Source organism: Mastigoproctus giganteus, chromosome 12, assembly GCF_048544385.1.
Source record: "Mastigoproctus giganteus isolate SK-2022 chromosome 12, ASM4854438v1, whole genome shotgun sequence".
Taxonomy (NCBI): Eukaryota; Metazoa; Arthropoda; class Arachnida; order Uropygi; family Thelyphonidae; genus Mastigoproctus; species Mastigoproctus giganteus.
The window spans coordinates 117,277,243-117,289,932 of record NC_143586.1 but is presented as its reverse complement, the minus strand read 5'-3'; the positions used below and the strand labels follow the sequence as shown (position 1 = coordinate 117,289,932).

The following is a 12,690-nucleotide window of genomic DNA, read 5'->3' as shown; positions in this document are numbered from 1 at the left end:
TACCCCTCTTACTAACTGACTACACATTAAAACTTAGCCACCTTTCTCCACCGGCTACTCCATCTAAAGAAACTCTTTCTTTTCTTTTTCTTCTCCAACTCTGACTCACTAACTCATTTCACTAACACTAACTAAAATCTCCACTTTCTCTCTTACTAACTCATCCTAACCAACTCCAACAAAAATCTCAACTTTGTCTTACACTAAACCATTTTCACTAACACCAAAAAAATCTCAACTCTGTGCAGACTAAACCATTTTCACTCACACTGACAAAAACTCAACTTTGTCTTTTCCTAACTCATATTTTCTAACACGACAAAAAACCTCAACTTTGTGTGATTCTCCAACCCCTTCACTCCCTTTTTGTTCATTCCCTCCCACATCTAACACCAGAGTTCGCCACGCCTATTCTCAGTGACTCCTTCCAACCCCATACTCATCCTCGGATTCTTCTCCTTTCATTTGTTAGAAGATCCTTACTCAGCCTGACCAGTAGCACGTGTTACAATACACCCAACTTTTACCATTTTACCAGATCTGCTGCCATACAGTGTGCCCTTTTATGTTTGCCGATTATCCCAAATAAGAACACTCCCTCTCATCTAACGCCTTTGATCCTGTAACGTTTTAAAAACACGAAACTTCCATTTAGTGACCACAGCATCTATTTAAAGAAACTTAAATGCTGGTCAAGAAACCATATCCTGTTTGCTTCCTGATGGTATCCTGTTTGAAATAACCTTCCCTACTAAGTTCAACCCCGCAAAAACCTTAATTCCTCTGTTTGTGCATGGACCCATGCTACTTTACAGTAGTTTTCTTCGTTTATTCCCCGCTTATAACAGAAGTAAATGGCTAATGGCTCTTGCCTTTATTTCTTACTACCCATTAAATTTATATTTCATAGTGAATAATTCTTATTATTGAAATCAGACGACATTACTATCTTATTCAACTAGCAACAAGAATTCCTATTCCTTAATTAATAAAACTAACTTCTTATTATTTTATTCTGTAAGATTTTGTGTCTTACAGTGTACGGTAACTAGTGCATGGTACTGCGATCTTCTAAGACATCACATTATTCCTGCTCTTCAAGAAAGGCAATGCTTGGAGACCGTAGTGTTCATACAAGATGGTGCCCCTCCCCACATTGGTCGACAAGTGAAGGAACTGCTCCGTTGAACATTCGGGAATGATCGCATTATTTCTAGAGACTTTCTGCAGTTCTGGCCAGCCTGATCAGCAGATCTCAATCCCTGTGATTTCTGGCTATGGGGATAAATGAAAGACAGTTTACTGTGTGGCAGCATGCAGACACTTGTCGATTTGAAAGCAAGCATTAAACAGCATGTAGCCAACATCCCCAATGTGATGCTACTTGAAACTGTCTCACGCAGTCCTCCGTTTTCAGAATGTCATCTCAAGTGAAGGAAAGCACATTCAACAATATCTTCAGATTTCTAAGTTCTGATATTAAAATCTAATTCTAAGTTAAGTATTCCATCTCATGTTTACAGTGCCAATTTCTCCCCTGTTGGCAGAAATTTGAACTAATTTTTTTTCTTCTACAAATCGCTTCCCCATACCCATTTAGGGTATGGGGAAGCGATTTGTATACCCATGGCATACCATGGGTATACAAATCGCTTTGGCATACCCACTGATTTTTACCGCGCTATCTCTAACCGTTTTGATACTAGGATCTCCTGAATAGGGAAACTTATTTTATAGCCACCCGGTACATCCAATCTCAATGTGCTATTATTTCAAATGTATTGTTATTGGGGGTGCCGTTATTTTGACAGTCTACTGTAATCCTGTTATTTACTAGGATTATAAAATTACTGTAATCCTGTTATTTACTAGGATTATAAAATTTTATGATATTTTAATTTATCTTAATTTATTATTTATTATCTTAATTATAATTTTTTTTTATCATTCAGAGATGAGATGAGTATGTTTTTATTACTCTGAATTCAAGTTATAGTCAATGCAATGGAAAAAACATAACATCCCCATCCCCCACAAAAAAAAAAAAAAAAAGAAGACATAAAGATTTTTGCCTATTTTCTTGGATGTAATGGGATTGTTACTGGTAGCATGATCTACCAGTACCACTTTAAACATCAATCACAAGGGTGTTATTTAAATCTAATGTTGCAATTTTGGGAGAAACAAAAAAAAAAAGGAAAGTTGGTTTGTGTTACCTTTGTTGCTTTGTAACAATGCTCATTCTCATCACAAAGCACCATTTAAACACAAAAAAATTCAAGAGTATGGATTTGAGCAATTAAATCATCCCTCCCCTCTGTATAAATCTGATCTGGCTCCCATTGGCTATTATTTTTTAGGAACCGTCACCTTAATTGAACTAATTTTAAGAAAAGGACTTGAAAACAGCTGTTGCAATAACTAAATAGCTATTTAACAACTAACCAGACAAACAAAAAAAAAAAAAAAAAAAAGAGTTTGAATTCCTTTGTCAGGATTGTTGACTTTAAAATTATTTAAAATTCTAGCTTTATGATGTTTAAAAAATTTTGCCATTTTTTTCCATTCTTTCAATAAATATGTATTAGTCTAAATACATATTTAAATATAATACATATATTTAATACATATTTCAATAAATATGTATTAGTCTAAATGCATATTTAAATATAATACATATTTCAATAAATATGTATTATGAAGGAAATCTGCATCTGTTTCAATCATAAAATTTAATGTCTTAACTTGCTCTATTTTTATCATTGGATGTAACTAAACTTTGGTACGAAGTCTACTTAAGAAGGCTTCGACAACTATGTCATTTCAAATTATGGGAAACTTTGTTGATGAGTCACCTGACCTACCGTGGTGTGCTCTAGGTTAGGTTGTAGAATATTTCCCAGATTTGCCTTGTAAAGGAATAAAATAAACAATCTGGAAAAGAACAAAAAAAAAAACAAAATGTCATTGTTTGGAAACCAGTTGTCACTTAATAAATTAAAACATCAATTAAATGGTTTGATCCTGAGAGTGGCTCTGCCAAAAAATAATCCATATAAAAGATTTTGCATGGATAAGAGAAGAAGAATCCATAAGAAGCCAGTGCATCAGGTAGCTGCTAATATGAGCTCTCCAGGGACAAATCAACTTGTGTCTAGTGATGACTGAAGTCTCTATCAAGCAGTCAAAAAGGACTACTGGAGGCAAACTGAATTTTCAGTAAGTTCACTTGAACTATTGCTATGTTAGAGAGTATAGCAGAGTGAACGTTGGTGTAATGCAAATGAGAAAGAAAAAGAAATTAAGTCAAGATGAATGTATATGGAGAGCCCCAGAGTTACTGTTTCTGAATCGTCAGCAACTAAGTCTTGTAGTTTTATTTATGTTATATACTAAGTCATTATGTGATTCGCACCAATGGGTGATTTGTTGCCGGAGGTCAAGTTGACCCACCTTGTCCATTAATCATTGAATTTTCCACAAAAAATGAATGAATATATCAATGACTTTCCCACAAAAAACCCAAATATAACTTTATTCTCAATAAGACAATTCTTAATGTTATCAGAATGAAATTATTAAGCATAATATAATCTTATGCTTAATAATTGATCTGAGATTTTATTGTAATGACAGAAAACAAGAAGTCTTCATTTACAGCATCAGTTTCACTTTAACAAAATGTTCTCAGTTAATCAAAAATAAGATCAAAAAAAGTTACGAATCACCCCTCCCCAGAAGATAATGGTGTAAAATGTAATTGTGAATGGTTAGGTACTACATGATGCTGTAAGTGCAACTGTCTGGGTGCAAGTGTGATGTAACTTTGTCTAGGTTAACCTGTGAATAAGTATGATTTGTTTGTTTAAATGTGTGATCTTATCATCAGACCAGTAATTTATACAATTTTATAAATAATCTAAACTAAAAAGGGTTTAGGGTGGAAAACCTCAGGAATTTATTAGTTGAACAAGATGAAGCCTCAGAAATTTACTGTATGAACAAGATGAAGACCTCAGAAATTTACTATAAACTAAAATGATGTTTTGCACTAAATAATCCAAGCTTAGGTTACGTAGTTTACACTCTAGTTGTTTTAGGGAAAGGGTTATTGCAAAACAAGAACTGAACTGAATTTTACAAAAAATTGAGTAGTTCAAAAACCTGAAAACACAAATTTCTTGCCTCAGCTCATTGGGAGCAGAAAAGAAATCTCACTTTGAGCCAAGAACAGAAAGGCTTTATCCTATCATATATTAGGCAACATGACTTTACTGAGAATTTGAGGGGGAGGGTGAAAGGAGATAAAAGATGCAAGAAAGGCCTTGGGATCATAGGCAGAAGCTAACTATGGTTAACAGTATTCCTGAGGATTTCAGCACCCTGATTTCAGACTAACACTTTACAGGCTCAATAGGAAAAAAAAAATGAGGGCATCTTACACTAAGACTGATTTTTATATCTGTTTCCTTTACACTTTATTTTCAATGTGTGTGTGTGAGAGAGAGAGAGAGATAGAGAGAGAGTAAAATGAGTTTGGGGAGAGCACTGAAATACCCCATCCCATTATTTGGATACTTTACTGGTAGTCACTAAAGAGAATTGAATCTTTGGTCCTTTCAGAGAGTGCTCAACTTAATTGGAAATCCTGTGACTAAGACTATGAAGAATTATCGGAAAAACTTTATTGTTGGAATTGTAAGTTTTTTCAGTTTGCTGTTGTTGAAATTTTTATTCTCATTAGTCTAGAAAGTTGTTTATTAAAATATCTTTACTAATATTTATATAGAAAAATCTAACCTATTTGGATGATCGACCAGTCACTGATAAAGAAAAATCCTGCATAGAAGCATGGTAAGAAAATATAATTTTTGCACTCCTGTTAACTTTATCTGAAAATAGGTGTACAGTTCTGTAAGGCAAGTTATCTAATGACACATTTTTGGAAACATTCATGAGTGTTTAATTATTAAGAATAACTAATGGGTATTTCTGAGAATTTCCCTTTTTTATTGAGCAAAACACATTAACGAGCATAGAATTCATGCATATGACAGACACAAAGCAGTGAGGAACTACCACAAGAAATATAATTTAATAATTTTCCCTGGGATGCAGCAGCAAAGTAACTGTGTGTATCTTTTGCTGATCAGCTGACAAGTCTGGTGGCACTAGGAAAGACTAACTGATCTCAGTACTGCATATCTACTTTGTCCCTGTTTTATGTATAATGGTTTTGCATAAAATTAGAAATAGTAATGATAATAGTATTCACCATACAGTGCAAGGAAGCCATACACTCTTGCTGCACTGGCAAAAAAAAAAACAAGTAGATACGAAAATACAAATTATGTGCTTCCCTGCTCACACAGGTAACTATCCAGTTGACCTTTGAATTTATTTAAACTGTCAGCCTATGAAGGCAGCTTTTCCTACAATCTAATCTAAACATCAACACCTGCAGATTGAATTTATGACCCCTAGTTCTAGAATTATTTATAACAGTGAGAATTCCACCTTCATTCATTTTATTAATCTCTCTCAAAACCTTATAAACCTCAATCAGGCTACCTCTAAAGTGCCTGGTTGCCAGGCTCTGTAGCCCACATAATCGGTGTCTTTCCTCATATGGTTGCCCTTCTGCCAATCTCACCATTCTAGTTGCCCATCTTTGGACTCTTTCAAGAAGCTCAATGTCTTTTTTTTTTTCAGATGAGGTCTCCATACTTGAACATAGTATTCAAATTGTGGTGTTATAATTGCCTTATACAATGGGATTATGACTTCCCTGTACTCTAGGATAACATTCAATAAATCATTGATAGGACACCTTGGGCTGCCTGTTCATACTGTTCAGAAAACTTAATATTTGCCCATATTGTAACTCCCAGATCCCTTTCCTCCTCCACTGTTTTTAATTCAACTCCACCAAATGTATAATTTATTTGTGGGTTGCTATTCCCTAACCTTGCCTTTAACCACATTCAAACATAGCTGCCACTTCTCTGACCCTTTTTTAAGTCTGTTCAAGCCATCTTGAAGGAGCGCTGCTTGGCACAAATCATTATTGACTCTGCTGATCTCTATGTAATCTGCAAATTTTGACATCATGCCTTCTATCCCTTCATCGATGTCATTTACGAAAATAAGAAACAAAGTGATCCAATAACCGATTCTTGGGGGATCCCACTGCTGATGTTATACCAATTTGAAGCATATCCATCAACCACACTCTGTCTTCTGCCCTGCAGCCACCCAGTCTTAGAACATTACCAGTAATCCAAAACTGTTCTAGATTATACAGTAACCTCTCATGAAGGATTGAGTGAAATGTTTTGCTAAAATCCAAATAAACTATGTCAAAATTGTTGCCTAAATCCAGCTCATGAGTAAATGTGTCAAAATAGCTTATTATGTTATTTAGGTATGATTTTCCCTTAACAAACCCATGTTGTGTCCTTCAGAATGCCATATCTATATAAATATCCCTAGACTGCAGGTATCTTAATCATTGCCTCTAGGATTTTCCCTACTACTGAAGTCAGACTAAACAGTCTGTAATTACTAACTTCACTCTTAGAACTGCTTTTATGCATTGCTAATACATTGGCACTTCCCCAGTCCAAATAAATATCCCTCATGAGAGATTTATTTGGATTGGGGATTTATATGGCATCAACTCCAGAAGCCTTACTTGCCTTTATGCTGAGAAGTTTTTCTAATAAATGATCAGCTGTAATTTATGACATCACTAATTTCATATGGACCTGCCTCCCTTGGTCTATGTCGATGATTTTGGCATATTTTCTCAATCATGCAACATGAGGGTTATTGAGAGATGACTGCAACAAGCCATTGACCATCTTAACTACTGGGCCATGGCAAATGGTTTCAGGTTCTCACAGAAGACTGTTTGCGTCTGTTTTTATTGCAAGTGTAACCTTCACTCCGAACCCAAATTATGTAGTAGCAGAGATGAAATTCTTGGGATTCTTATTTGACAAAAAGCTGACATTCTTTCAACATATTTGTCAGCTACATACACAGTACATGAGAGGGCTGAACGTTCTCTGTTTTCTCTCTTCTACTGCTTGTGGTGCAGACCATAGTGGCATAGTGTTTTGTGAAAGGTGCCACCTGTGGTTTCCCACATCTGCACCATGGTACTTTGTGAAGAAGTACAGAATCTCTGTAAAAGCCAGAAAAAGTGTAATGTCTGGTTTATGTCAGAGTAGTATTATGTTTTGTTGTTGTGTCTCTGGTTGCTTGGCCGCAGAGCCCCTAGTGGGACCCCACGTTGCCCGCCACCACCACCACTGGGAGGTGAGCCAGGCTGCCCATTATACTCTGGCCAGCCAGAGTATAATGGGCAGCCTGGCTCACCTGGCCTGCTTTGTCAGGAAGCTCAGGCAACCCTGGCAAAGGCCAGGGTTGCCTGAGCATCCTGACAAAGGTCAAGTGAAAAAAAAAAAAAAGGAGGAGGGGGAGGGGGAGAAAACATAGAGCAGGAGTATGAGTTAGAAGGAACAGAAAGAGGGAAAAGGAGGACGGACTGAAGTTAAGGAGCAGTCTGCTCTTTGTGAAGTGAAAATAGGGGTCTGGGAGTGTGAGTTAAAGTAGCAGGTGCCCCTGCATGATCACCAGAGGCCAATGGACTCTGTATCCCGCACTCAGAAGTTCTCCAGAGTGCCACCAATCCCGCACCAGAACGGTGCCGGTTGATCCTACCCTATAAGATGTTTGCAGCAATATCCCGCACTCGATGAGTGCCAGCAGTCCCGCACCAGAATGGTACCAGCAGTGTTCCTACCCTTAAGGGATTAACAAGTTGTCTTGGCAGTGTCCTCTAGCGGAGAAGGAGGTAACCCACGCCAGTCTGATTCAGGCCTTGGGCAGCATGATCCAATTTGTTCTCATTTCAGCAATCTTGGCTAGCCTCAGTGCGAAGATTTCCTGCGCATACACAGTTAGTGCCCTGTACGTGTTTTCATCGAGCAGCAGCGAGGACTCTTGGTTATGTGGATTCCTTTGAATTGCGGTAGCAAACTTGATTCTACTGTTGTCGTAGGCAGGGCACTCATACATGAGATGCCCCCAGGACTCTTCTTCTCCACAATGGCACCGCGGGTCTCTTTCAATCCCCATTGCTGTGAGTTTCTGACGGAAGGGGTCGTGTCCAGTGATAATAAACGTCATGTGCAGACCAGGTGAGAACCAGGGAGGGGTCTCTGGGTGAGTATGGTTTATAGTTGGGAGGAATCGCCTCGTGATGTCTCCTTTCTGCATGGTTTCCCAGCTCTGTTGCCATATCGCTTGTAGGTGTTGGGTGATTCTCCTCTTCTCTATCTTGGGGTCATTTGCAAGATCCAGCTGGAGATTTACTATTTCAGCTGGTGTTCCTTTCCTAAGGTGGTAATATAGGCCTCGCCTGACTACTTCTAGGTTGAGTGGCTGACAACCTGTTAGAACTTGCAAGGCAGGGATGCTAACAGTGCGGCACGCCCTACTAATTGATAGCAGCATGAACCTTTGAATTGTATCCAGTTTCTGTTTGTTTTTTGTTAGTGTAGCTTGTCTATGCCAGGTGGAGGCACCATAGCAAACCAGTGCACTTTACTCCGTCTGTATTGTGCACTTGTACGGTCTAAATTAGATTATGGGTCTCAGGTATATGCGTCTGCCAGAAATAGCACACTTCATTGGCTTGACCCCCATTCACCATCAGTCCATTCATATTGCTACTGGTGCATTCAGAACATCTCCTGTTCAAAATTTATATTTTTAGCTTGACCCCATTCACCATCAGTCCATTCATATTGCTACTGGTGCATTCAGAACATCTCCTGTTCAAAATTTATATGTCAAAGCAAATTAACCATTCTTGTCGCTTCAACGAAAACAGTTGTCTCTTTAGTATGCCTTTAAGCTGAACTCCCTGCCAGATCACCCTACGTGGACATCTGTCTTTGAACCACAATGGGAAAATCTTTATAACACACATCCAATTGCCATTTGCCCATTCAGCATTCATTTTCAAGAGCTACTCATTGAGCTTAACATCACGGTGGACAAGTTGCTCTATCATCAAAACAGCCTTATCACCAAAACAGCCTCTTCCACCCTGGCATGCTCAAATACCAGCATGTGACTTTTCACTCAAGAATGCGACAGTCTAATGCCCTGTCTGCTGTCTGCCTTCAGCTCTATTCACAACACCATGCAGAACATTCTGACTTCTGGCCAGTTTACACAAGTGGTTTACACAAGTGGGTTTTTCCAGATAATACTATATCTGAGCAGATTCCCTTGAATGCAGCATGTACACTGCAGAGCCGTGTGCTGTTGAGATCACATATAGGAAATTTATCTAGATCACATATAGGAAATTGCCAATACCATCAGTTTATTATGTATTTGGCTGACACTACAGCCAAATCAGCAGCCCTGACGAATAATCTTGGCCTGTTAGTCCCCTATACAGACTACAGGCAAGTAATCCACAGTAAATTATATTCTCAGTGGCAGAATTAATGGCATCAAAAGGTTACAAACAAAGTATATCGAATTAAGCTTGTGATCCATTTTTGGCAGTCCGATCTACGCAGGGATCATAAAGAGGAAGTTTTTCGTCCTTGGCTGTGCATAGGACACGTCATCTGATGTGCTCCTTTTCTGCTGAGGGCTGATAACCCTTTATGTGGAAGCAATGTGACACCATTTTATCCGATTGCACCAGTTTTAGAAATGCTCGTTATACCCCTTTTATCCATGTGACTGAGCCATACATCCAGTCAGATTTTAAATGAAAACGACAATGTGTCAGCAGTTTTTAAATTTTTAATATATATGCACTCATATGTCCAATTTATTTTTACTCTTATTCTGATTTTTATATATTTATATGTCTCTATATATGAACTTTTGATGAGGTAACCTTTTTAAATGTTACCAAACTCCTCACCTTTTTTTTGAATTTTAAATTTGCTACGTCACACTATACCTTGTTGTTTTTGCGACATAAAAAAACCAACCAGGCTACCTTTGCGCAGCCTCTCTCAGTGTGATGAGTCTTTCATCACTAAAGATCAATGCAAAGTACCTATTCAATTCATCCACAACATCAGCTGGGTTATCTAAGAATTCCCACATCCAGTGGTGAAGGGTCCGATCTGATTAGCTTTCTTCTTTGTTGTATGTGAAATACATACAACAAACAATAAATACATACTTTCATGTATGTGAAATACACAAAAAATTCCAATGCTATATTTTTATGCACTATTTAACCAGCCAGCTCTGCAGTTTTATCTAATTTGGCATCCTCCTTGTTCTGCGATATATTCTTAAAGGTATTTGATAGTATGAACCAGAGCTATAATGCTCAATAAGTTCTACCTTGATATCAATATTTTTAAAAAAATAAGAGTTTACCCCAATATGATACGTAGAACACTTCTGTATGATACTCTCCAGAAATTAAAATGAAAACAATAAAAAAGAAAAATCTTACATTACAGTAAGTAATAATTAACAATAATTAAAAATCAGTTTAATGCAATTACTTTTCTTCCAAACAGCTGTTCACTCTGTACATATCGCAAATCCGCCCTACCTTGGAATACTGTTCCCACATTTGGGGCGGTGCCTCCAAAACCTCTCTCAGGCTTCTAGATTCCATTCAGAAGAGGGCAGTTAGATTAATTAATGACTCATCTCTTAACAGATTCTCTCCACTCTCTGTCTCATAGACGTACTGTTTCTGCTGCATGCCTTTTATACAGATACTTCCATGGGCAATGTTCTTCTGAATTGGCTTCTATAATTCCCTCTCTCTCTTTCAAAACAGTCCAAACACGTGCCACCACCAGACAACATCCATTTACTGTCCAACTTCAAACTCACAGAACCAACTTTTCATTTCCTTGTTTATTCATTCAGCTGCCGTTTTCTGGAACAACCTTCCTTCATATGTCTTTTCTGAAAATTACAGTCTACAGAAGTTCAAGTCTAATGTCAACAAATATCTTCTGTCATCTTCTCAACCTCCAACCCAAGCACAGTACTAAGTACTATAGGTTCTAATACCTCTCATGTTTGGAGTTTTCACAAAAAAAAAAAAAAAAAAAATAAGTAAAAAATTAATTTAACGAAAAATTGCAAAACGATTTTTCTTTCTCCCTTCTTACCTCTCTTCCTTTTCAATTTTTTGTTAAATTAATTTCTTACTGTAATGTAAGATTTTTGTTTTTATTGTTTTCGTTTTAATTTCTGGAGAGTATCATACGGAAGTATTCTACGTATCATATTGTGGTAAACTTCTCTTATTCTTTTACAAATATTCTTAAAGGTATGTATGTGTTCATGGCTTCTGTGATTTTTGATTTAAAATTATTCCATAAATCAAATGTATTTGCCATCCCTCGGAAATCTGTCCAATTCACAAAGGCCTTATGTCACAGATGTCAAAGGCCCCCTTCTGAAGTTAAAACTTATGTATTTAACTACTGCAACATCTTTTTTCATCATCCAACTGCTGATTGCATGATCACTTCCTGACAGTGGTTCCTGCACTTTAAGCCCTGTGATGTCATATGATTCGTTAGTAATGATGAGGTCAAGAATATTCTCAGCCCTAATACTTACACTTAATGTGTTGGTACAAATGATAATCATCTAGTTTATTTAAAGACGTTTTACTGCGTAGTGAGTTTTTCCCACTTATTCCAATCACTCTGGGGCGAATTAAAGTCACCCATAATAAGGCATTCATGCTTGCTTGCCTATTCCATCTGCCTGTAAAGAATCTCGTCATATTCTTCACAGTCTTCTGGTCAATAGATTTACTCCCACTCTTGTTTTTCCTTTGCTTCCAACTAACTCACATAAAACAGATTCTATGCTGGCACTCATTTAGACCCAGCAAAAGCTCTTTTTGCAGTCAGGCTGTTTTGATAAGAAGTGTGACCCTCCACTCCTTCTGCTTCCCTGTCTTTCCTAAATACATACTCTGTCATCATCATCAGCCATTTTCAATCCATTGCAGGATGAAGGCCTCTCCGGCAACTTTCCAGTTCCTACTGATTTGTGCTATAGCCATCTATTTACTGCCCAAAAACTTTTGAATTTCATCTGTCCATCTCCATTGTTATCTTCCAGCTTTTCTTTTAGCTCCTCTTTGGGTACCATTCTGTTATTTTCTTAGTCCATTTGTCATCATGTTTTCAAGCTATGTGTCCTGCACAGGTCCATTTCAGTTATTTAGTTTTGATAAGAATGTCGTTTACTTGAGTTTGCTGCCTAATCCATGTGTTTATTTTCTAATCCAGCAGCTGATTCCCAATGTAATTTGTTCTATTCTTCTCTGTGTTGTTTTCGGCTTGTCTTCCATTCTTTTAGTGAGTGCCCAAGTTTCACTTCCGTAAGTCATCGTGGGGAGCATACATTGGTTTATTATTTTATTTTTCAGACAAATTGGGATATTGCTCCTCAGTATGTGACTATATTTCCGAATGCTATCCATCCATAATTTATTCTTCTCGACTTCCAGCTGATATTCATTATTACAGCTAATGATTTGTCCAAGAAAAGTATATGAATCCACCTTTTCAATTTCTGCTCCTTCAATGATTATATCCCTTCTTCTGGCATACTTGTTCATCATTACTTTTGTTTTAACTATATTCATCTTTA

The 12,690-nt window shown here is 37.3% G+C and overlaps 1 protein-coding gene across 1 annotated transcript in view; it reads left to right on the top strand.

Annotated features, from left to right (window-relative positions):
• The window catches only part of dtr (defective transmitter release), a 675,513-nt gene that overhangs the window by 396,667 nt on the left and 266,156 nt on the right, over positions 1 to 12,690 (top strand). The window contains exons 6-7 of the mRNA XM_090385868.1: positions 4,624 to 4,698; positions 4,790 to 4,854. Coding sequence (XP_090241994.1) covers positions 4,624 to 4,698; positions 4,790 to 4,854 — 140 coding nt within the window. The remainder of the gene's footprint in view (positions 1 to 4,623; positions 4,699 to 4,789; positions 4,855 to 12,690) is intronic.